The sequence below is a fragment of the Trichechus manatus genome, unplaced genomic scaffold (genome assembly GCF_000243295.1).
Source record: "Trichechus manatus latirostris isolate Lorelei unplaced genomic scaffold, TriManLat1.0 scaffold00133, whole genome shotgun sequence".
In the NCBI taxonomy this organism is placed as follows: Eukaryota; Metazoa; Chordata; class Mammalia; order Sirenia; family Trichechidae; genus Trichechus; species Trichechus manatus.
In genome coordinates, this window is record NW_004444069.1 from 1936024 (window position 1) to 1958580 (window position 22557).

The 22557-nt window shown below is 49.2% G+C and overlaps 1 protein-coding gene across 6 annotated transcripts in view; it reads left to right on the forward strand.

Moving 5' to 3' along the window:
* KCNAB2 (potassium voltage-gated channel subfamily A regulatory beta subunit 2) overlaps positions 1-22557 on the forward strand; it is a 106709-nt gene that overhangs the window by 57833 nt on the left and 26319 nt on the right. Inside the window, exon 1 of one of the 6 annotated variants that reach the window (XM_004385103.2) lies at positions 15252-15857. The exons of the other annotated variants lie outside the window; for them this stretch is intronic. Coding sequence (XP_004385160.1) covers positions 15646-15857 — 212 coding nt within the window. The 5' untranslated portion in view covers positions 15252-15645. Of the gene's footprint in view, positions 1-15251; positions 15858-22557 lie in introns of those variants that run through there. 6 annotated transcript variants of the gene reach the window in all.

Here is a 22557-nt window from a genome sequence, read left to right on the forward strand (position 1 = left end):
GGAACCACAGAAGGACATTCGGTTTAGATCCCTGATCTTTGAAAACAGCGCCGGGACAGCACTCGGCTTTCTGTTCTGAAAGCCTGGCATTTTCCTTTATAAATCCCTGTCAATTGCAAATATGCAGTTTTGCCATCTGTGCCTCCCAGAGGGCTCCCTTTGCCCAGTCCTTGTAGGATTGCCAAATTTAGCAAATAAAAATACAGGCCGCTCAGTTACATTTAAATTTCAGATAAATAATGAATAATTTTTTAGTATAAGTCGCATGTAATTTTGGAACATTTTTGTTGTTGTTAGCTGCCGCTGAGTCGATTCCGACTCATAGTGACCCCATGTATGCAGAGTAGAACTGCTATATAGTGTTTTCAAGGTTATGACCTTTCGGAAGTAGATCACCAGGCCTGTTTTCCGAGGCACCACTTGGTGGGTTAGAATCACCAGCCTTTTGGTTAGTAGTGGAAGGCTTAACTGTTTGTGCCACTCAGGGACTCCGTTTCAGAACTGTTGTTGTTGTTAGGTGCCATCAAGTCAGTTCCGTCTCATAGCAACCCCATGTACAACAGAACGGAACACTGCCCAGTCTCACGCCATCCTCACAATTGTTGTTGTGCTTGAGCCCCTTGTTGCAGCCACTGTGTCAGTCTATCGCGCTGAGAGTCTTCCTCTTTTTTGCTGACCCTCTACTTTACCAAGCATGCCCTTCTCCAGGGACTGATCCCTCCTGATAAAAGTATGTGAGATGTAGTCTCACCATCCTTGCTTTTAAGGAGCATTCTGGTCGTAATTCTTCCAAGACAGATTTGTTCGTTCTTTTGGCAGTTCATGGTATATTCGATATTCTTCACCAACACCACTTAAAAGTTATTTGTTACTTATCTGAAATTCAAATTTAACTGGGCATCCTATATGTTATCTGTCAACTCTAAATCTTTGGCTTCCATCTAACAGGCCCTAGGGGTTATATGTCTGTTCTCTGGAGAGTAGAGTCCCTGGGTAGTGCAAATGATGAACACACTCGGCTGCTAACCAAAAGGTTGGAGGTTCGAGTCCACCCAGAGGCTCCTTGGAAGGAAGACCTAGTGATCCACTTCTGAAAAATCAGCCACTGAAAACCCTGTGGAGCACAGTTCTACTCAGACACATATGGGGTCACCATGAGTTGGAATCGACTTGACGGCAACTGGTTTTGGTTTTCTCTGGAGAGTAGAGCAGAGGCCAGTCCGGTCCCTTTAACATTTTCTTCCGTGAGCAGTCTGTTTGGCCCTTCAACCCATTATTTGAACATGTGGTTACAGTTTAAAGAGACAAAACACTTCTGCCATGAGTCCATTAGATGACCGAATTCTTAAAGCTTCATATTCTAAATCCAACCTTCAGGGAAGGACAAAGGGTCAGCTAGTTTGGCCGCAACGGGACTTCTAATTCTGATGGAAATTTCTCAAGAGAGAGACTGTGCTTTTTCTTTTCTTTCTTTCTTTCTTTTTATTCTGGTTAGTCATTGGTACCTTTCATTTATTCAGCAAATATTTATTGAGGCTCCACTTGGGGACCTTGCCCCCTCCAGTGGAGATAGGATTCATGATGGAGGTGGAGGGTGGACGTATCTCTTAGGTTCCTGAGGGCCTCAAGGAAAATGTCTATTCTGCCATCCAAGACATTTCTAAACTAATGTGTGGTGCTGAAATATCCTAGGAACATTTGCTTCCCAAGGAGGAAAGGGGACAAGAAAACAACACGCCACCTTAGCAGTTGATGGGCGAAAGCTTTTCACACCCATGAGGCCCTTTTTCTAGCTAGTGAATTCCATCTTGCTGCACATGGGGGTTTCAGCTATCTGGAAATGGAGACTCTGTGACTAACGCCGCCAGTTATTAAAGATCTCAGATAAACACCCTTTCTGGTTAGCTGTCCTCCATCAGCAGCTGGGCCAGGACTCAGTTAAACTTGGTCTTAAATATTAATATAAAAGAGATAATTGCGTCAGATAAGTACCGCTTGGTGGGGCCAGGAGACACTGCACCAGGCCTGGATGTTGTCACGAACTGAGCTGCAGCTGGGAAAAGCTTTCTTGTTAACTTCTCCTTTTTTTTTTTTATTATTTTTTTATTTTTGTTTTTGTTGTTTTTTAACTGCTTTTAATCCTTGCTGTTTTAAAAAAAAAAAAAATGGATTTTTAAAATCCAGACAGTCCCTGTGTAAGCTTCAGAAGCAGGTTAAGGGGAACTGTAGTCCCCAGGATAGTGTAAACAGTTAAAATGCTCACCTGCTAACTGGAAGGTCGGAGGTTCAAGTCCACCCAGAGGCACCTAGGATCTACTTCTGAAAAATCAGCCATTGAAACTCCATAGAGCGCAGTTCATAGATCCTGTGGTTTCTGCTCGACTGCTAAACTAAAAGTTGACGCTTAGAACCCACCCAGCAACACTGTGGAACAAAGGCCTAGCAATCTGCTTCCATAAAGATTATAGCCAAGAAAACGCTATGGGGCAGTTCTACTCTGACACACATGGGATCGCCATGAGTCAGAATCGACTCGACAGCAACTAACAACCACAAGGAGAACTATGGTCCAGCTCCCACCTTCCATCCCCACCTGGCTGTAGTGCTGGAAGGGTCTGGAGATGTGTCCTCAGATGGGGCAGTGGCTGTGCCAATGGGCAGCCAGAGGCTGTGGCCTGGGCCCCCACCGTGCCAGCCGGGTCTTTGGATCAAATGTGGCTCTCCTCTGCTTCCCACGGCACCAGAAACAACCCAGGCTCGCCCTTGCCTCCTCTCTGGTCTCAGCTTGGACACCCCTCCCTCTCGCTCAGGATGCTGTGGCTATACCTGCCTTCCTTCTGTGTCTCAAACACAAGCACCTGTCTTCCTCAGGGACCCTGCACTTACTGTTCCCCCTGCCTGGAGGGTGCATCCTGCACCTGGCTCCTTCCCTTTATTCAGATCTCAGCTCCATCCTCAGGGACTGTCTGCGTGAGTCAGCCCGTTGTCCTGTTTTATGATCTTCCTCACACCTCCCACTACCTCTGTTACCTTGTTTTTGCCTGTCTGCACCCCCTGGTGGTGCAACAGTTAAGCACTCAGCGGCAAACCAAAAAGTTGGTAGTTCAAACACACTCAGCAGCTCCACAGGAGAAAGACCCAGCAATCTGCTCCCATAAAGATTATGGCCTAGAAAACCCTATGGGGCAGTTCGACTCTGTCACATGGGGTTGCTATGAGTCAAAAATCTACTCGACGGCACCTAACAACAAGAACAGCACACTCTTTGAGAACAGGGCCTTTGTCCGCAGCACCTAGAACATTCCAAGCCCCTATAGGTATTGGCTAAAAGGTGGTGAATGGTCTTGGTCTTAATCCACTTTCCCCGTAATATGTGCCTTGTTTCTACTGCTTCCGGGACGATAGAAAAAGCTATGTCTAAGCCTCTCTCCCCTGCGGTCCAGACGGGGATAGCAGGGAGGCCTGGCAGCCCTGGGTGGTGACCATTGGCTGGGAACTTCCTGGCAGGGCATGGATTCTGATTCTAGATCCTGAGTTCTCACCACAGTCCAGGAAGACACACCAGGAAGTATTTGATTTGTTGCCAAACCACTGAACACACTCCGGTTGCTCCATTATCCACAGGAGATCAGTTCCAGCAGAACCAATCAGGGGAGGCTTCCTGGAAGAGGTGGGAATCCAGGCATGTCTGAAAGGACAGGTGGGAAGGAGGGCACTGTGAGCAGGAGGAGAGGCAGGAGAAAAAGAGCAGAGGTCAGAGGGAGGAACACCCTGAAGGGGACAGCAGGTGAACCAGGCTAGGAGACTGAAGGACAGGTGTGTCCACCTTGAGAAAGGTACCCAGGGATGACTTACACCTGGAGCTGGCAGGGGCATCACTGAGTATCCTGGGAGGAACCCTGGCTACCTGTGGGACCTTGGACAAGTCACCTGGCCTCTCCATGTCTCAGTTTCTTCATCTGGAAACCAAAAAAAAACCAAACCCATCGCCGTCGAGTCTATTCTGACTCATAGCGACCCTATATGACAGAGTAGAACTGCCCCATAGAGTTTCCAAGGAGCGCCTGGTGGATTCAAACTGCCGACCTTTTGGTTAGCATCCAAACGCTTAACCACTGCACCACCAAGGCCCCTCATCTGGAAAGGGGAAGTAATAGTCGCTGCCTCCCAGAATTGTCCTGGGGACCAAGTAAAATAGTGGCATAACTCAAAGTTCCATGTTTGGCCCCCTGTGAGAGAGAAGTAGTAGTCTCTCTGCCCTCTGATAGTTGTCTGGGCATTCATTATGGATTGAATTGTGTTCCCCCAAAATATGTGTTGAATTCCTAGCTCTTGGGCCTATGGATGTGATGCTATTTGGAAATAGGGCTTGTCTTTTGTTATGTTAATAAGGTCATACCAGTGTTGGGTGGATCCTAAACCTAATCACTTCCAAGTTATAAAAAGACCAGAATAGACACAAAAATACATAAGGGGATGATAGACAGCATGTGAGGATTATCTACTAGGCAAGGAATTAAGGAATGCCCAGGGCTACTGATGAGGAAAGAATCCACCCAGCTGAGAGCCTAATTTGGACTTCCAGCTTCCAGAACTGTGAGAAAATAAATTGCTGTTCTTTAAGCCACCCACCTGTGGGGTTTGTGCTACAGCAGCCCTGGGAGACTAAGACAGTATCCAAACCCCTGCAGCTGCCCTTCCATCTCGGAATCACATTGCTGCAAACAGTTGCACCTGGAGATGCAGCTGGAGCCTCTGTGTGGACAACAAGGGAAGGAGGGAGGTGGCGGAGACCAGCTGGTCATCCTGCAAAAGATACCCTGCCAGGAACAAGTTGGGGGAGCCAGCTGGCCAGCGTGGGACTCCCATGGGTCTCAGTGTTGGGCCTGAGCAGGCCCCAGCTGGCAGCAGCATGTGACCTGTGTTCCTCCTGGGACTACTTCTCCTGGGCAGTGGCATCATTCTGGCACGTCAGCGGCCATCCCAGGCCTGGAGACAGCCTTCGCTCTGTAGTTCCCCTGACCTCGCCAGCCCCAGCTTCCCTGCCTTTAAAATGGACATAACAGCCCCTTCCCTCCCCTGGCAGGGCTCCTGTGACAAGAAGTAGGAGAAAGTGCATAGATCCTGTGATGGTGAATTTCATGTGTCCACTTGGCCAGGCTGTGATGCCCAGTTTGGTCAGACACAAGTCTAGGTGTTGGTGGGAAGGTGTTTTGTAGATGTGATTGACATTTGCAGTCACTTGACTCTGAGTAAAGGAGATGACCCTCAATAATGTGGGTGGACCTTATCCAATCAGTTGAAGACCTTAAGAACAAAAATTGAGGGTCTCAGAGAAGGAATTCTGCCCAAGACTGCAATGACAGAAATCCTGCTAGAGCTTCTAGCCTGCCAGACTTCACTACGGATTTCAGACTCAAGACTGCAATATCCACTCCTGCCCGAGTTTCCAGCCTGCTGGCCTGCCCTGCAAATTTCAGACTTCACACAGTCATGTGAGCCAATTCCTTAAACTAAATCTCTCTCTGTATGTGTATGTGTGGTTGTGTGTGTGTGCGGGGTGTGTGTGTGTGTGTGTTGTGTATAAAACCACCCATCCATCAGTTTGTTGTACTGTGGTGGCTTGCATGTTGCTATGATGCTATAATCTATGCCACCGGTATTTCAAATACCAGCAGGATCACCCATGGTGGACAGATATCAGCAGACTAAGTCCTTTCAGACTAAGACAGACTAGGAAAAAACGTCTGGTGATCTACTTCCAAAAATGAGCCAATAAAAACCTATGGCTCACAATAGAATATTGTTAGACTAACTTACTTTGGACACATCATCAGGAGGGATCAGTCACTGGAGGAGGACATCATGTTGGGTGAAGCAGAGGGCCGACAAGGGCAAGGGAGTCCCTTGGTGACATGGATTGGCACAGTAGCCACAACAATGGACTCAACCATGCTGGCAATTATGAGGATGATGCAAGACTGGGCATCATTTCGTTCTGTTGTACATACGGTCACCATGAGTCAGAATCAACTCAATCCACAGACAGTGCCAGGCAGCCCCATGAGGACTGTCCTTCCCCCCATCAACCAGAAACCTGAGCTCCCAGCAAGGGTCCAAAAGGAGGAGCTGTGCAGTGAAAGGTTCAACTCCAACCCTGCACTGGAGCCACAACCTGGGTGCGTTGCTCACCTTCCTGAGCCCACTCTCTCCTCTGCAGAAGGAGGGGCGTGGCACAGCATTAACCACTTTGCTTAGCCTTTCTGTGCCGCAGTTTCCTCAAGGGGGAGGTTGGGATCATGAGGGTGAGGTGAGAATTCAGTGTGTTGTACGTGAAGCACTTAGAACAGTGGCACATGGTGGGCACCATGTAAGTGTAGTCAGTATTCTTTTCCAACACTACAATTCAAATGTATCAGTTCTTCATGGTTATGAAGATGGTGCAGGACTGGGCAACATTTCATTCTGTTATGCGTGGGGTTGCATGTGTCGGAGCTGACTCGACAGCAACAAACAACAACAACTCCAGGTCTCGAGGCCCCCACGGGCCACATTCTGGCCTAGCCCAGCTTTCCTGCCTCTGTCCCCTGTGTGGACACTGGAATGAGGCAAGGCTGGGACGAGCTGCAGCTCAGCTGGATGAGCCTCAAGTCAGAAGACGGCTGAGCCGGAAGCTTCCATTCCAGGGATGCTCTGATTAGTGACATTCCATGGACACAGAATGGAGCTTTTAATTGGAAGTGGCTGTGCTTCTCATTAATCACAGCAGGAACCAGCTGCTTTGTTTTAATGACAACAGATACTGGAGAGGAAGGGAAAAAAAAAGAAAGCTCTGTTTGGCTAGAAATCAGCCATCCACCTGCGATGCCTCTGACAGATCCCATTTAAACTGACCGGCGTGTATCGGAGCTCACCCTGGAAGAGACCCTTTGGGGTGGTGCTTAATTGTGGCAAGTTCAGGTTGAGGTTTTACGCTTTTAGCTTCCCACACTCATTTCATTCTTGTGACTTCTAAGAATATTAGGAGTCAGGACCCCAGTTTTGGGCAAGTGGAAATTTCCAGACTCTGGCGAGCCTTTAAAAATCACAGCGGCTCCTGTCCACCTTTTCTGCTTGGCAGTTCTCTGCTGGGTACAGTATGTGTTTGTCCTGGATCCCCCAGGAGAGTTCTGGCTTCAAATATCCATTCCCATCAGCACACAACATCCTTAAAATGCCTTGCCAATGCCTCCCTTCAGGCACCCCCACTGCCCTCTAAGCCTGCCTGGTGCCTAGGGACCCAGCACAAAACTCCCCTGGGTTGTATTTGGAAAAGGCAGACCCTGGGTTTATGGTTGAATACGTGGTTCTTTTCCCAACTGCGTCCATGGCTTCCCTTAGCAGTGATTTTGGCTAAAAAGGAGGGTATAGATGGTGTGTGTGGGCTGCATCTCCTGCTCTGACCTGGGGTGGGGCAGCAGGAAGGAAAGCAGCAGAACAGGCTCGTTCATCTCACAGGATTTAGTAATCATCTCCCATGTTCCCATGGGCCCAAGGAGCCCATGAACAGGACCACCAAGGGCACTGCCCTCCGGGGGCCCCTATCCTAGAAGGAGATGGATGGTCCACAGCAATAGACCTCTGGAGCCTCAGAGGGTGACCAGTGATGTGCTAGATGAGACTGGAGAGGAGGGCCATCTCCTCAGGGACGCCTGGGCTAAGAACATGCCTGGCAGAGAGAACAGCGGGTAGAAAGGCCCCAAGGCATGCACTACAAGGCAAATTCTAGGACCATACGAAGGCAAGTGTGGCCAGGTCAGGGTGGCATAGAGGGAAGTGTGGGATAGGACAGAATTGGAATTCTGTTCCCTCAGTCCGTTGGGAGAAATGGCAGCACTAGGGTATGGGGATTATGGGTGCACTTGGGTGGCTATTGGGGAGTATTTTACCTGTGGACCCAGGAATGCTGTAAGTCCAGCCTGGCCCAGCCTCGCCTCCTCCCTCTGATATCCCCAGAGACAATCGAGGCACAGAGGCCAGTAACAGATAGGAATGGAGGTGCTGCTCCCCTGGCGGCCAGCCTGTGACCTGAGGGGACTTCCTCCCTCTCCGGAGCCCAAATCTGGACTTCCCCTCTCATCACTGTCCTAGAGGCCAGTGGGCAGCCCACTGAGGAGGTTCGACCCTGGGGAGGTAAGAGAGCAGATGTGGCATCAGGAGTGGCCAGGTCTGGGTCCAACTCATCTCAGGCGAGCATGGCCCTTCTTTTGTTTATCCATAAAATGAGCAGATGACAGCAGTACTTCCCAGCGAATGATCCACAGAGAAATTACCATCTAGGTGTTCCTGTAAAGGTGTTCACTATCCTCGTCACTCCCTTTGAATGCACAGTGACCCCACCCACAAAGGCACTGGCCAGTGAGCCCCTGGAATTCATTCATTCAGAAATACTGGTGACATATTTCATTCCCATTAGAATGGCTAAGATAAAAATAGAAAAAAAAAGTTGATGAGGATGTGGGAAAATTGGAACCCTTACCCACTGCTGGTGGGAATGCAAAATGTTATAGCCATTGTGGAAAACAGTGTGATAGTTCCTCAAAAAACTAAAAATTGAACTATCGTATGACCCAACAATTCCACTCTTAGGTATATACCTAAAAGACTTGACAGCATAGATTTAGACACCAGTGTTCACTGCAGCACTATTCACAATATCCAAAAGATGGAAACAAATGCCCATCAACAGAGGAATGGATAAACAAAATGTGGTAAATAAATACAATGGAATACTACTCAGCCAACAGGAAAAATGAAGTCTTGATACATGCTACAATGTGGATGGAGCTGAAAGACATTATGCTGAGTAAAATAAGTCAATCACAAAAGGACAAATATTGTATGACCTCACTTTTATAAAAAAACAAGAAAAGACAAATGTATAGAGAAAAAGAAGAATTGATGCCTTTGAATTATGGTATTGGCAAAGAACATTGACTATAACATGGACTTCCAGAAAAATGAACAAATCTGTCTTGGAAGAAGTACAACCAGAATGCTCCTGAGAAGCAAGGATGGTGAGACTTCATCTCACATACTTTGGACTGTTATCAGGAGGGACCAGTCCCTGGAGAAGGACATCATGCTTGGTAAAGTAGAGAGTCAGTGAAAAAGGGGAAGACCCTCAAGACGGATTGACACAGTGGATGCAACAATAGGTCCAAGCATAACAATGATTGTGAGGATGGCACAGGACCAAGCAGTGTTTCATTCTGTTGTACATAGTGGACTATGAATGGGAACCGATTCGATGGCACCTAACAACATAGGGACCAAAGTTTATTAATGGTTACCAGGGGTAGGAGGGAGTGGGAAAGAGGGGGTTAATGGTGATGGAAATACCACGTTGATTAAGGGTAGGGTTGCACAGCTGATTTTTGTAATTGCTGTCAATAAGGTGTACTGGCAAAAAAAAAACACCAGAAATACTAGTGACATGCCATTGCATGCCCGGTGCTGCTCTCAGCTCTGGGGACTGTGTGTAAGTTTCTTGTTGCTGTTGTAACAAGTCACCACAAACATAGTGGCTTAACACAGCACATGTTTATCATCTTCCACTTTAGTAGGTCAGAAGTCCAACATGGGTCTCATTAGGCCAAAATCAAGGTGTCAGCAGAGCCGAGTTCCTTCTGAAAGCTCTAGGGGAGAATCTGTTTCCTTGATTTTTCCAGCTTCTAGAGGCCACCCACATTCCCCGGGTTGCAACCCCCTTCCCCCATCTTCAAAGCCAGCAGGGTAGCATCTTCCAGTCTTTCCCTGACTCTGGCCCTCCTGCCTCCCTCTCCCCTATTTAAGCACACTGTGATTACGTTGATTCTGCCTAGATAATCCAAGGTAGTCATCCCATCTCAAGTAAAGCTGATTAGCAACTTTAATTCCACATGCAGCCTTAACTCCTCCTTTGCCATGAAAAAGGAGCCCTGGTGGTGCAGTTATTAAGCGCTCGGCTGCTAACTGAAAGGTCTGCAGTTCAAGCCCACCATCTGCTCCACAGGAGAAAGATGTGGTGGTCTGCTTTCATAAAGACTACAGCCTTAAAAACCCTATGGGGCATTTCTACTCTGTTCTATAGAATCACTGTAGTTGGGATCAACTTGACAGCTATGAGTTTGGTTTGGGTTTTGGTTTTGCCACGAAAGGCCACGTCTTCACAGCTTCCAGGGATTAAGATATGGACATCTTTGGAGGCTATCGTTCTGCTGACCACAGTATGTAGCAGAAGAAACCAGTCACCTTTCTGCCATCCTGAAGGTCACATTTTGGAGGAGGGGGCCAAAAAACAAACTAGCTTCTGTCAAGTGGATTCCAACTCATGGCGACCCCATGTGTGTCAGAGTAGAACTGTGCCCCATAGGGGTTCAATGGCTGATTTTTCGGAAGCAGATTGCCAGAGGTTTCTTCCGAAGTGCCTCTGGGTGGACTCAAACATCCAATCTTTTGGTTAGCAGCCAAGTGCATTAACTGTTGGTGCCACCCAGGGACCCCGGGAGGGAGACAATACATAAGTACATGGATGGTGATAAGTATTATAGAGAAAAATACAACAGGGAAAGGGGGCTGGGGTAGGGAGGGAGCAAGGGATGGGACTTTCATAGGGGGTCCAGAAAGGCCAGCCTGACAAAGGTTGAGCCAAGCAAATGTCTGGGAGAGAGTGCTTCATGCTGAGGAGACAGCAGGCACAAAGTCCCTAGGTGGAAGTGAGGAGGTATGCCCAGGATGGCAGGGAGGTTGCGAGAACAGCAAGTGCAAAAGCCCTGAGGCAGGCACAGGAGGCCGATAGAGGCCAAGCCCCTCAAGTGAGCCCTGGAGCCCAGGGAGATATGGGCTTTTACTCTGTGTGGAATGAGCCTCCTCACAGAATCCTTTTTCTTCCCCTTATAACAAGGGCTCAGGGTAGGCAGCCAGGGCTGGCATGCTGACCCCATGCTGTAGTCCAGAAACAGTCCTCTCTCTTCCTGCTGGATGCTCCCATAGTAGGGCACAGGCCCCACTGCCTGTCACCAGGGGGTTTCACAGTGGCTGCCCCTTTAAAGGATTGTCAGCAGAGAGGTCATGTGGTCTGAGGAGGGTCTTGATGCTGCAACTGACATGTAGACAGTGGACTGTGGTGGGGTCCAGAGAATATGCTGTGAACTGGGCAGGCGGCTATGGCAGTTACCAGGGCAGAGGTGCCGACGCCTCAGACAGGTGGTCATGGTGCAGATGGTGCAAGGTGGCCAGACTACACCGATTAGGAATATGGCGCTGGCAGCATTTGTCCCACCCCACAGATTGGGCACGGGGGTGGGAGAAAAAGGAGGCAAGGACACCCCATCTCTGTCCTCAGCAGCTGGGAGGATGGTGTTCCCTTGGGAAAGATGCTGGGACAAGTCTGGCTGTAAGTCAGGCACTCGATATGCATGCTGAGCTTGAGAAGGTCAGGGTGCAGATCAGGATTCAGAGGAGGTCGGTGGATATCAGGGAGGGGTCCAGGCTGGCAGATACCCAAGTACATCCTCAGTATAGAGGCAACCTTAAAGGTGTGCAACTGATCAGGGTCACCAGGGAGAGAGCTGGACAGACCCAGGGAGTGGGCCAAGCCTGGGTGGTAGGATTTCCTTATCCTTCATTCACATTAGCAGGATGGGGTCCTCCCAGGAGGTAAGGGGAGCGCAGATGCCATCCACAGCAATACTCTCTCCCCAGGTCAGAGAGCCTGGGCAGCTGTGAGAAAGAAGAGTGGTCTATTACCCAGCATTTTCTAGGGTGCAAGCTTCAGCCACCTCAGTTTTGCTCTTTAGGCCTTCAACTGGTTGGATAAGGCCCACCCATATTATCGAGGGTCATCTCTTTTACTTAGAGTCAGCTGATAGTAGATGTGAACCGCATCTGCAAAACACCTTCCCAACATCACCTGGACTCATGTTTGGCCAAGCACTGGGCACCACAGCCCCAGCCCAGTGGACCCAGTAAATTCACCATCACAAATGGGCATCTGTCCAGCGGCTGTTTGTGTCCCTCAGTATAATCAGAAACATGATTTAGTCTGTCCTTTGGTCATTCAACCAATATCTATGGAAAGCCTGCTGCATGCATGGCATTTTACTGGGCAGAGGAGACACAAAGACAAACACCAAGGAATGGTTCCTAACCCATGATGTCTCTGGGGAGACAGAAACTTTACAACAGCCTTACAGGGGTGTGGTCAGTGACACTGGAGAGGGAGAGGTGGCTGTGCTTAGAGGGCTGGCGTCACACCGCCTATGGTATCTAAGCTGCTGTCAGAGAGTGAACAGGAGCTCAAAGACAGAGAAATGGCGAAGGGTACTTCTGCCAGGGAGCAACAGGAGTGAAGGCCCAGAGGCTTTTGAGGCAAGTGGCGTTTTTTAAAGATTTATTGAGATATAATTCATATACCATACAATTTACCCATTTAAAATGTACAACTCTATGGTTTTTGGTATATTCACAAGGTTGTGCAACCATCACCACTAATTCTAGAACATTTTCATTACCCCAAAAAAGGAGCCTTGTACCTACCCTTTAGCAGCCACTTCCCTAGTCCCCCTTCCCACCGGCCCTGGTGTTATTCTTGGGTGCCATCAAGTGGATCCCAACTCCTAGTGACCCCATTTGACAAAGTACAGCTGCCCCATAGGATTTTCTAGGCTGTAATCTTTATAGGAGCAGGTCACCAGGTCTTTTCTCCTGTGGAGTCGCTGAGCGGGTTCAAACCACCAGCCTTTCATTTAGCAGCCAAGCACTTAACCGTTTTGCCACCAGGGCTCCTTTTCCACCAGCCCTAGGCAACCACTAATATCCTTTCTGTCTGTATGGTTTTGTCTATTCTAGATATCTTATATAAATGGAATCATATAATAGGTGGTCTTTTATGTCTAGCATCTTTCACTGAGTTTTCAAAGTTCATGCATGTGGTAGCATGGATCAAAACTTCATTCCTTTTTATGACTGAATAATATTCCATTGTATGGATAGACCACATTTTATTTATCTGTTTATCAGTTTTGGACATTTGGGTTGTTTCTGCCTTTTGACTATGACAGATAATGCTGCTGTGAACATCCATGTCCAAGTTTTGCATGGATGTACCTTTTCATTTCTCTTGGATACACGCTGAGGAGTGGAGCGGTGAGGTCATCTGGTAAGACGGATGACATTTCACACGCTCGTGGTGACTAAGTCTGTGACTCTCAGTTAACTGTATGCCACTTAAAGCAGGACATCTGGTAAGAGCAGCCCCTAAATAACAGTAAGACGCCAACCCTGCTGTATCTAACAGTTTGCCAGAGCACAGAGAAGTGTATAAGGAAGAAGTAAGGGACTTTCACCTCCCACGAGGCCAGCATGCACAGAATCACTTGAAGCTCTTGGTAAAGCACAGCTTCCTGGGCCCAGCCCCAGAGCTGCTCAGTCAGTGGGTCTGGGGCAGGTCCCAGGACTCTGCACTGTAACAAGCTCCCTGGGCATTCTGGGTCCTGTGTTGAGCAACCCTGCCCTAGACTGTGAGTGCCATAAGGGCAAGAACCTCATCACCAGGCACACAGTATTTGTGTATTTTTGAAGAAATAAGCATAATCATTTTTATAAAAAGGGAAAGGGGATATTGAAAGATTCCATTGGGTATTAGTCCAAGTGACTTCCATTTGGGCCCTGGCTTTGCGTATTTAGGGAAGGCTCAGCTTGCATCCTCAGATCTCCATGAGGACCCTCAGAGGGAGGGGTTCTTTATGATCTACATCTTACACTTGAGGACACTGAGGCTCAGAGAGATAGAGATTTGCCTGAGGCTGCTCAGCTCATGAGCAGGGAGGCCGGAAGTGGAACAAGGTTTGTTCTTGATCTATGCCCATAAGGCGGGGTGGGGGCAGGGGTAAGTTAGGAATGCCATCAGCTGTCACTGACATCTCTGGGTGGACTCTTTTCTGGTCCTGACAGAGCAGAGCCCGAAGAGTGTAGAAGGGCCTAGCAGGGCCAAGCTAGGAGGGACAGAATGGCTCAGAGAGGGCAGACACCCACCCTCGATCACGCAGCAGATTAGCCCCAGAGCCAGAGCTAGCCCCTGATCTCCTGCTGCCCCGTCCAGTGCACTGTCTCAGCCCCTCCCAGCAGGGCAAAAGGAGACCTGAAAGGTAGCTTTGGCCAAGGCCCACCCTGAGGTAGTGAGCTGGGTACTCAGGGTCTGAGGGCAAAGCCAGCCCTCCTGATGACCAGGTGGCTCTCTGGGTTTCCGGAAGCCCCACTGAGCTTTGCTCCAGGAGGACAGCCTCATTCCCAACTGGATCCTGTGACCACAAGTGTGGGAAAGGTTGCTCAGGAGGATGGGTTAATAGGGCGTGGCCTCATTCATTCACTCATTCATGCACTCATCCATTCCAGAGGTATTTATTGATCATCTGTTGTGAGCTAAGTACTGTGCCGAGTACTGGGACTTCTCAGATCTCCTGTCCATTTGACCCCTGGGTTTCTTTCCTTGGGCCATCCATGTCATTATCATCAAGACAGAGTGGTCTTTCCTCCCTGTATTTCTGCCCTGGCTGAAGCCCCCTTTCCTGGCTTAGAACCATGAGTGGGCAGAGCTAGGCACTTTCTCTGAAAGCTCTGACTGGAGCTGGCCACCCACACACTCGGCCGGCCAGCCAGCAGACACCCATCCTGCTGCCCCGTCCTCCACTCACCCTGCTGCAGCGCCTGCCCAGGCATCCTCCCCAGCCCCACTGACTGAGCGCCTGAGCGGCCGTCAGCCTTGAGCAGCCAGTGACCGCCTGGCAGGCGGCCGGCGCCTCCCACTTCATTAATAATGAATCGCCAGGCGCTCCCTGCACCTCTCACTGGTTGCCTAATTGACTTGGTGGGAGCCTTGCAGATCCCCTCTGGAGAGACTCAGGGAAGCAGCTGCTCCAGCCACGGCCACCAGAGCCCAGGAGAGCAGGCAAGCAGCCCCACTTAGCCTCCCAGACAGGTCCCCACCACAACACCTGCTCCCAAGGGCCACCACCCCACAGCACCTGCTCCCAGGGGCTTCTCCTCCCAGGGTACCTACTCACAGGTGGCTGCCCCCAGGGCACCTGCTCCGAGGGGCTGTCCCCCCAGCGCACCTATTGGCCTCCCCAGGATTCAGGGAGCAACCAGGACTCAAGGAGGGACCCTCCTTCTCCTATTAAAGGAAGGAGATTTCTCTCATCGGTCAGAAAGAACTCACAACCCAGCCCTGCAGACACTTTGGAGACTGCGCGGTGAGGGCACCCTCGAGCTGGGACCAGACACTGGGCAGCCCAGGGCCAGACCTGGGTCGGGGCAGAGGAAGGAGCCCCCGATACCAGGAAGATGTAAGGGGCACAGGAGATGGCAGCTCCCCACTCGACTCAAGTTTTCTTCAAGAAGGTCTCTTCTAGCCCGTCTCTGGAGCTCTGATTCCCTATCCTTGGAGAGCGAGCCAGCTCTTCCTCTGTTGTTGCCTTGGGAGATCCTGGCTCCCGAGGGGCTGCCTTGCAGAGATTCCCCCTTAGGGGATAACATCTCCCCCAGGGCAGGGAGCAGCCTCCGGGGGCAGCAACTTCTGGGCAGGAGGGCAGCAAGCTCATAGCCAGGACTCAGCCAGCCTCCAGCATGCAGGTCTCCTTCATGTGCTCCGAGCACAGCCTCAAGGCCCGCGGCCCCGACGAGCGGCTGGGCCGGCAAGCGGTCAGCAGCCCCAGCATGGGCACCCGTGGCCGCTTCCGAGCCGTGGCCATGGTGGCCCGGAGCCTGGGGCAGCTGTCAGTGCAGAGCCCCCCAGGTGCCAGCGATGCAAGCGGGAAGCAACCCGGCATGAAATACAGGTAGGAGATGGGAGGGTTTGGTGGGTGGGGTCTGCCCTCCCTGCAACCCCACCACCTGCAACAGTCCTGAGAACCTGCAAATCCCTGGTTTTCAGACTTAGGTGCCAAGAGGCCAGGGGAAGCTATTTTTAGTGCTTGGTAGACTTGGTGAGAAATAACACTGAGGCTCAGGGTCGGATTAACCAGTAAGCACGGTATGCACCGGCTTACAGTAAGCTAGGTACACACAAGTTTAATTCTGTCTACCTACTAATCTGTAGTCCACAATTTCACATGGGTTTCACCACATCTTTGATCTTTGATGTGGTGAAAAACGGCTGAAACTGTGCACTACAGATTAGTAAATAAGCACAAGTAAGCCTGTGTGTACCTTGCTTATTGGGTAATCCGTCCCTGCTCAGGGTCAGCCCCAGGTTTCTCCCTTCAAGTCACGGAGGGAGGTGGTGCTGGACTTGTCTCTCCCTTCATTCTGCCCACTTGATTCCTTTCAAAGGGGTTGCCCACATTGACTTGGTGCAAAGCTTCCTCTTGCTGGGAGCCTGAGCCGGCAATGGTCACAGGCTCCTGTACCCCTCTGCCTTCCTCACCTTCCGGCACATGGGGACCCAAGAAGGTCGTCTATGGGTAGTCTCATGTCTCTTTAGCCAGCCCAGCATTACAAGCGTCTGTGTGATAGTCAGGGACTGGCAGGTCAAAGATGTAATGAAGTTTACCTTCCCTCCCCGGCCTGGCTCCCTCTCCAGCACGCACATAGCGGCCAGGCAGCTTCTTGAGGTTCCCCCGTGATGCGTCAGCCCAGGCTGCCAGGTTTCTCTCCATTTGGGCTCAGTCACCCCTCCTGGCCCTGGGATCTCTTGCTGTGACTTGTGTGTGATGAGAGTACAAAGCCCGAGGGTCTGTAGGGCAAGGATCTTCCCTGAATCCTCCTGGATCCCAGCCCAGGGCCTCACTCAGATGTCCAGTGGGCAGTGATTGACAAGGGAAGGCCCCCACTTTGTAGGAAAGCCCCTGGTGGGGCAGGGTCCTGGGGACACCCTGGCGGGCCACCAGGCACTCCTTACTACCCTGAGCCCCTTTGAGTCTAGAGCCCTTAGCGCTTCCAGAACAACGTGCCTTGGGGAGCAGGCCCCTCTACACCACAGGATCGGCATAAGCTGGAATAGTTAGGAGCTAGGTCTCTGCTTCCCAGGTTTTGTGGGAAGGTTCTTCCCAAATTGGAGCCAGGTGCAACTCTGCTTTCAGTGACCCCAACAGTCTCGCGTGCCCCCATCCTCAGAAAAAGGCACGGACATTTCTAGTTGATTTGAGGAGAATTGTTTTGGATTATGGCTGGTGTTGGTGCCTGCACGAAAGGTATTGAGGAATCAGTTCTACTAACTAAGAGTTATAATTTACATCTCTCCAAAACCAATGTCTGAAAGTTGGACCCCATGATAAAGAGCCATCTACTCTAAGTCCAGTGCATCTCAAGATGGAATTCCTGAATAACTCTGTGAGTCCTTCAGCATCTCAGCCCATCTCCTTCCTGCCTTAGGTCCTTGGGGGAGGTTTGATGTTCTTTAATCAACTTCTGGAGTAAAAGGCTGAGTGAGGACAATTGAGAATGGCATTCTCTGTTCTAGAAGCTCTGGGGTTTATCTCATTTGTTAACTGGGGGATCAGAAGCTAGGTGTAAACAGAATTTTTTTTTTCTTTTTTTTTTTTAGTTTAGATAACTTAGCTGCTGCAACTTTTAAGTCAATCATAAAAAAAAAAAAAAAAAAAACACTGCCATCGAGTTGATTACAACTCATCAGAAGTCAATCATAGGCTTATCAAAGGAGTTAATACACGTGAGGCCATTATTAAAAATATAAAGCATTAGGTAAATAGAAAAATGGCTATTAACATGATTCCCCTTCTAAGACCCAGTGAGGAGTAGATCTCAAAAACCTGAGTCTTCAGGATTACCGGGTGGGGTGTGCGTGTGTGCATGCGCGTGTATGCATGTACATGTGTATGAGCACGTGTGTGTATGTGTATGTGAGTGTGTGGATGTGTGCATGTGAGTGCACATGTGTACGTGTGAATGCACGTGCATGTATGTGTGTGTGAATATCACAGCCAGGGCAGTAAAACCAAAACCAAACCCATTGCCGTCAAGGTCGATTCTGACTCATAGCCACCCTATAGGACAGGGTAGAACTGCCCCACAGGGTTTCCAAGGCTATAAATCGTTATGGAAGCCGATCACCACATCTTTCTCCTAAAGAGCAGCTGGTGGGTTCAAAGTGCCAACCTTTTGGTTAGCAGGTGACCACTTAACCACTGCGCCACCAGGGCTCCTCCCAGGGTGGTGAAGGGGGTCATTATTGGACTGGTAAGCTTGTAATCTAAGGACCAGGGTTCAAATCCCAGTCCCACTACTTCCTAACTGCAGAACCACCACCCATCCAGTGGAGGAGCAAACAAAGTTGTACATGTGGGAGGCCTGGTGGGCATTTTGTAGTGGTGTTGGGGGAGGGAAGGGGTGTACTTTCATAGAAGCTGAAGTGGGAGTTGAAATCGCAGCCATGACCTGTTGGGCACCCCTTGCTGAGCGCCAATTCCATCATATAACATCTGCCTCAGGATTTCTCCAGAGCGACTGTCCCAGGGCCACACTGGGGGCTGCAGGGACTGCAGGTGGGCCCAATCCCAATCCTTGCCTCCTACCACCTTACCAGGAGACTGGCCCTTCCCAGCAGGGTGCTCCAGGGCTCGGAAGAGGCCCTCAGGCACACTCTCTGGTGAACTGTACACAGCCTGTCTGTGTAAGGGCCGGTACCAAAGGGCTGTGTTCTTGCTACAAGGACCAGGAGGCACTCAGCACGGGAGCCGAAACTCAGCAAGTAAGGGGAAGACCAGGATTCGGTCCGAAAGGTTGGACTCCAAACCCTGGTATCTCACCCTTGTGTTAGACCAACATCATCCACGACAGGCATTCTTTGGGAACCTGCTGCTGCCAGCTTAGATCTGAAGATGGCCTGTCCTTAGGGAGCTTGGAGTCTGAGTGCGGGGCTATATTGGGGGTCTGTTTGTCTTCTCTGAGGCCAACTCTAACTCTAAGTCTAACCTTCTACTGCAAAAGCAGTTCTTCCTCTGACCCTAACCACCAGAGCCAGGTCAGAGCGCACAAGTTGAAGGGCATAGTCCTCCAGACTGCCAGATCTGCACAAGATCTCAGACACCAGCTGCGAGCCTATGGGTCCCCATGACAGCCTCACTTACGACCTGCTAACTACAAATTCTGGGGTTCCCTCTACCCCCTCAGGATGGCAGCCATAAGTTCAAGGGTCCTCAGGGGCCCCCTCACTTCTGACCTGCTGGTTACAGAGTTAGGGGTTCCCATTACCCTCTCACGTTTGATAATTTGGCAGAACAATTCACAGAATCAAGGAAGTACCATACTTACAATCATGGTTTTATTAATAACAAAAAGGATATAAATGAAGAGACCCATAGGGTGAGGTCTGGGAGAGTCCCCAACACAGAGCTTCCAAGTCCAAAAATGGAATGCCTCACCCTCCCAAGCACCGATGTCTTTCACCAACCAGGAAGCTCACCAAGCTTCTGTGTCCAGTTTCTACTGGGGTCTCATTACATAGGCATGATTAACTGAATCATTGCCCACACAGTTGAACGCAACTCCCATCTCCTCTCCTCTGAAGTTGGGCTGATAATACATAGTGTACCTTTCTGGCCTTGGTAGCCCCCACCCAATAGTCACCTCATTAACCTAAACCCTCAGGTGTGGTCTGGAACACTCGTGGACAACAAAGACTCCAATCATTGGGGAAATTCCAAGGTTTTAGAGGTTATCTCTCAGGAACCAAGGGCAAAGACCAAATCCTTTGAGTAAAGTTCATTGTAAACCCCACAGATGCAAACATGTAAATAGATACATAGGCACAATAGATACAAAAAGACACGTGTTATCATGGACAGGTGAGCAAGACCCTTACCTGAAAATGTCCTGTCTTCTCATCTCCCTCATTCATCAAACCAGCTAACCAAGGTGATGTTGCTTTCCCATTGCCTGATCAAATTTTTATCCTCTGTCCAGATGGCTAAAGTTAAAGACACTAAACTCCTATTTTGAAAAGAATCTGTAATTTACCAGAGCCTTCCAACGCAAGCCATTCATGAGAGTCTGAGTGCAGTATTTAGCAGTATAAAGTGTTCGGTGGTTGTAAGATGGAGACCAGTGCTTTTCTCTGGCCAAGGATTATGTCGATGAGGCCTCATTAGGCGTTTTTCTGGACCACTGGAGACATACGAGGCAAATTAATAAAGACCAATGTTATTTGGGTTTAGAGATTTTGACCAACTATTTTATCATTATGTCAAGTCTTAATTGGGGAGGAGGGGGACTGTAGGAAACTACTTTGGTGATTAGAAAGTTTCCAGTGGGAGCAAGTCACTGCCCCTATCCCTACAAGGCTGTGATTTGTTGGGCACCCCACCCCCATCGAGGAGATTTCCGCCTGGTGATAACCTATCCCTTCTCATTCCTTCTCCCGTGCCTGGCAGCTCCTGGCAGAACTAATAGCATCATTCCAGCAGGGAAACAACTTGAGCAGGGTAATTGTGGCATCACGCGGTGCCCTAGTTTTGTTAAATTTTTCCTGTGGGCGGTGGGTGGAGTGGCAGCTGGAGAGCCAGATGCCCGGGGTCCAACCCTGGCTCCAGGAGGAGACTCAGCACCCGTTCAAGGAAGCAGGTCAATTCCATGCCAATCAAACTGGGAACAGACAGGAATTAGAGAGCAAGAACAACTTTTTGCCCTTCCTCCCCAGACTGGGTGTCGCTTCTCTCCAGCCACAGACATAGGTGGATGCGGTCTCTTGTCTTTTTACCTCACCTGCCTCTCTACTGCAAAAGCCCCTCTGTTCCCCTGAACTTGCAGCATGTTCTGGCATTTGGTTCTAGCCTCATTAAAGGGAAGTCTTCAGGTCATTGTTGCTGTCAAGTCAGCTCTGACTCATGGCGACATTATGTGTAACAGAAGGAAATATTGCCCCGTCCTGTGCCATCCTCATGATTGTCGGTATGTTTGAGCTCATTGTTGTGGCTATTATGTCAATTCATCTCATGGAGGATTTCCCTCATTTTCGCTGACCCTCTACTTTACCAACCATGATATACTTTTCTAGCAGCTGGTCTTCCCTGATGACTTGTCCAAAGTAAGCAACATGAAATCTCCCCACCTTTGCTTCTAAGGAGCATTCTGGTTATATATCTTCTAAGACTGATTTGTTTGTTCTTCTGGCAGTCAGAAGAATATATTCAATATTCTCTGCCAACACAATTCAAATGTATCAATTCTTCTTCGGCCTTCCTTTTTCATTGTCCAGCTTTTCCATGCATATGAGATGATTGAAAAGACCATGGCTTGGGTCAGGCACACCTTAGTCATCAAAGTGACATCTTTGCTTTTTAAAACTTTAAAGAGGTCTTTTGCACCAGATTTGCCCAGTGCAAATTTGTCTTCAGGAGACACACCTAAAACCTGGCTTCTGACAGAGCCTGGTCAGGGAGCTGCTCCCCAGTCACTCGTGGAGTGGGTTTGCAGAGGCAATGGCTCAGCCTCCCTTCTGGGTGCCTGGGTTTATCTAAGCCAGTTGCCCAGTGGGCCTCAAGGCTCTGGGAATGCTTGGACATTGCAAACACGGTTCTGAAAGTATGTACATCCTTACACATCTCTAGAGAAAGGATCTGGAGGCTTCATCAGTTTCCTTAAGTTCCTTTTCAACTTGCTCATTGCTGATGTATAGAAACCTGACTGATTCTGTGTGTAGACCTTGCACCCTGGCTCTTTGATGAATTCACTTATTAGTTCTAATAGCTTTCTTGTAGAATATTTAAGGTTTTCTACGTATAGGATCATGTCATCTGTAAAACGGGATAGTTTTACTTCCTCCTTCCCAATTTGGAGACCTTTTATTTATTTATCTATTTTTTTAGCCTAAATGCGTTGGCTTGGACTTCCAGAACGATGTTGAATAGCAGTGGCGAGAGTGGGCATGTTTGTCTTGTTCCTGATCTTAACAAGAAAGCTCTTGGTCTGTCTTTATTGAGTATGGTGTTAGCTATGGGTTTTTTATAAGTGCCCTTTATTATACTGAGGAGTTTCCTTTCAATTTCTGTCTTTTGAATGCTTTTCATCAGTTTCTCAAAGGAGCCTGCGACCCCAAAACAGTTCAGAGCCACTCATCAGAACCTTCTGTCCTTTTTGCTTTGTTATGAGATTGCTTGTAAGCAACTTTATAATTTCTCACCACAGTTACTTTCTAGCTCACATAGGAAATTTTACCTAAACTGCTAAATAGACCGTGTGTCCATGCAGAATTTATGCATGGTACAGCTGTGCCTTTCCAGGAACAGTTACAAATGCAGGTTACCCTGGCTTGCAACATGCAAACAATAATGAGGGCACTATTTGATTATTTCATGGATATACAGAGAGAAAAATTAGGGGAAACCTCATTTCCCTTTTTGACACGTATATGGGTTTCCTGTGGCTGTCGTAACAAGTACCACAAATTGGGTAGTTTTAAAGAACAGAAATTTATTGTCACAGTTCTGGAGCTGCAAGTCTGAATTCAGGGTGTCAGCAGGGCCCTGCTCTCTCCCAAGGCTCTGGAGGAAGACCCTTTTTTGCCTCTCCTGGTTCTGATAG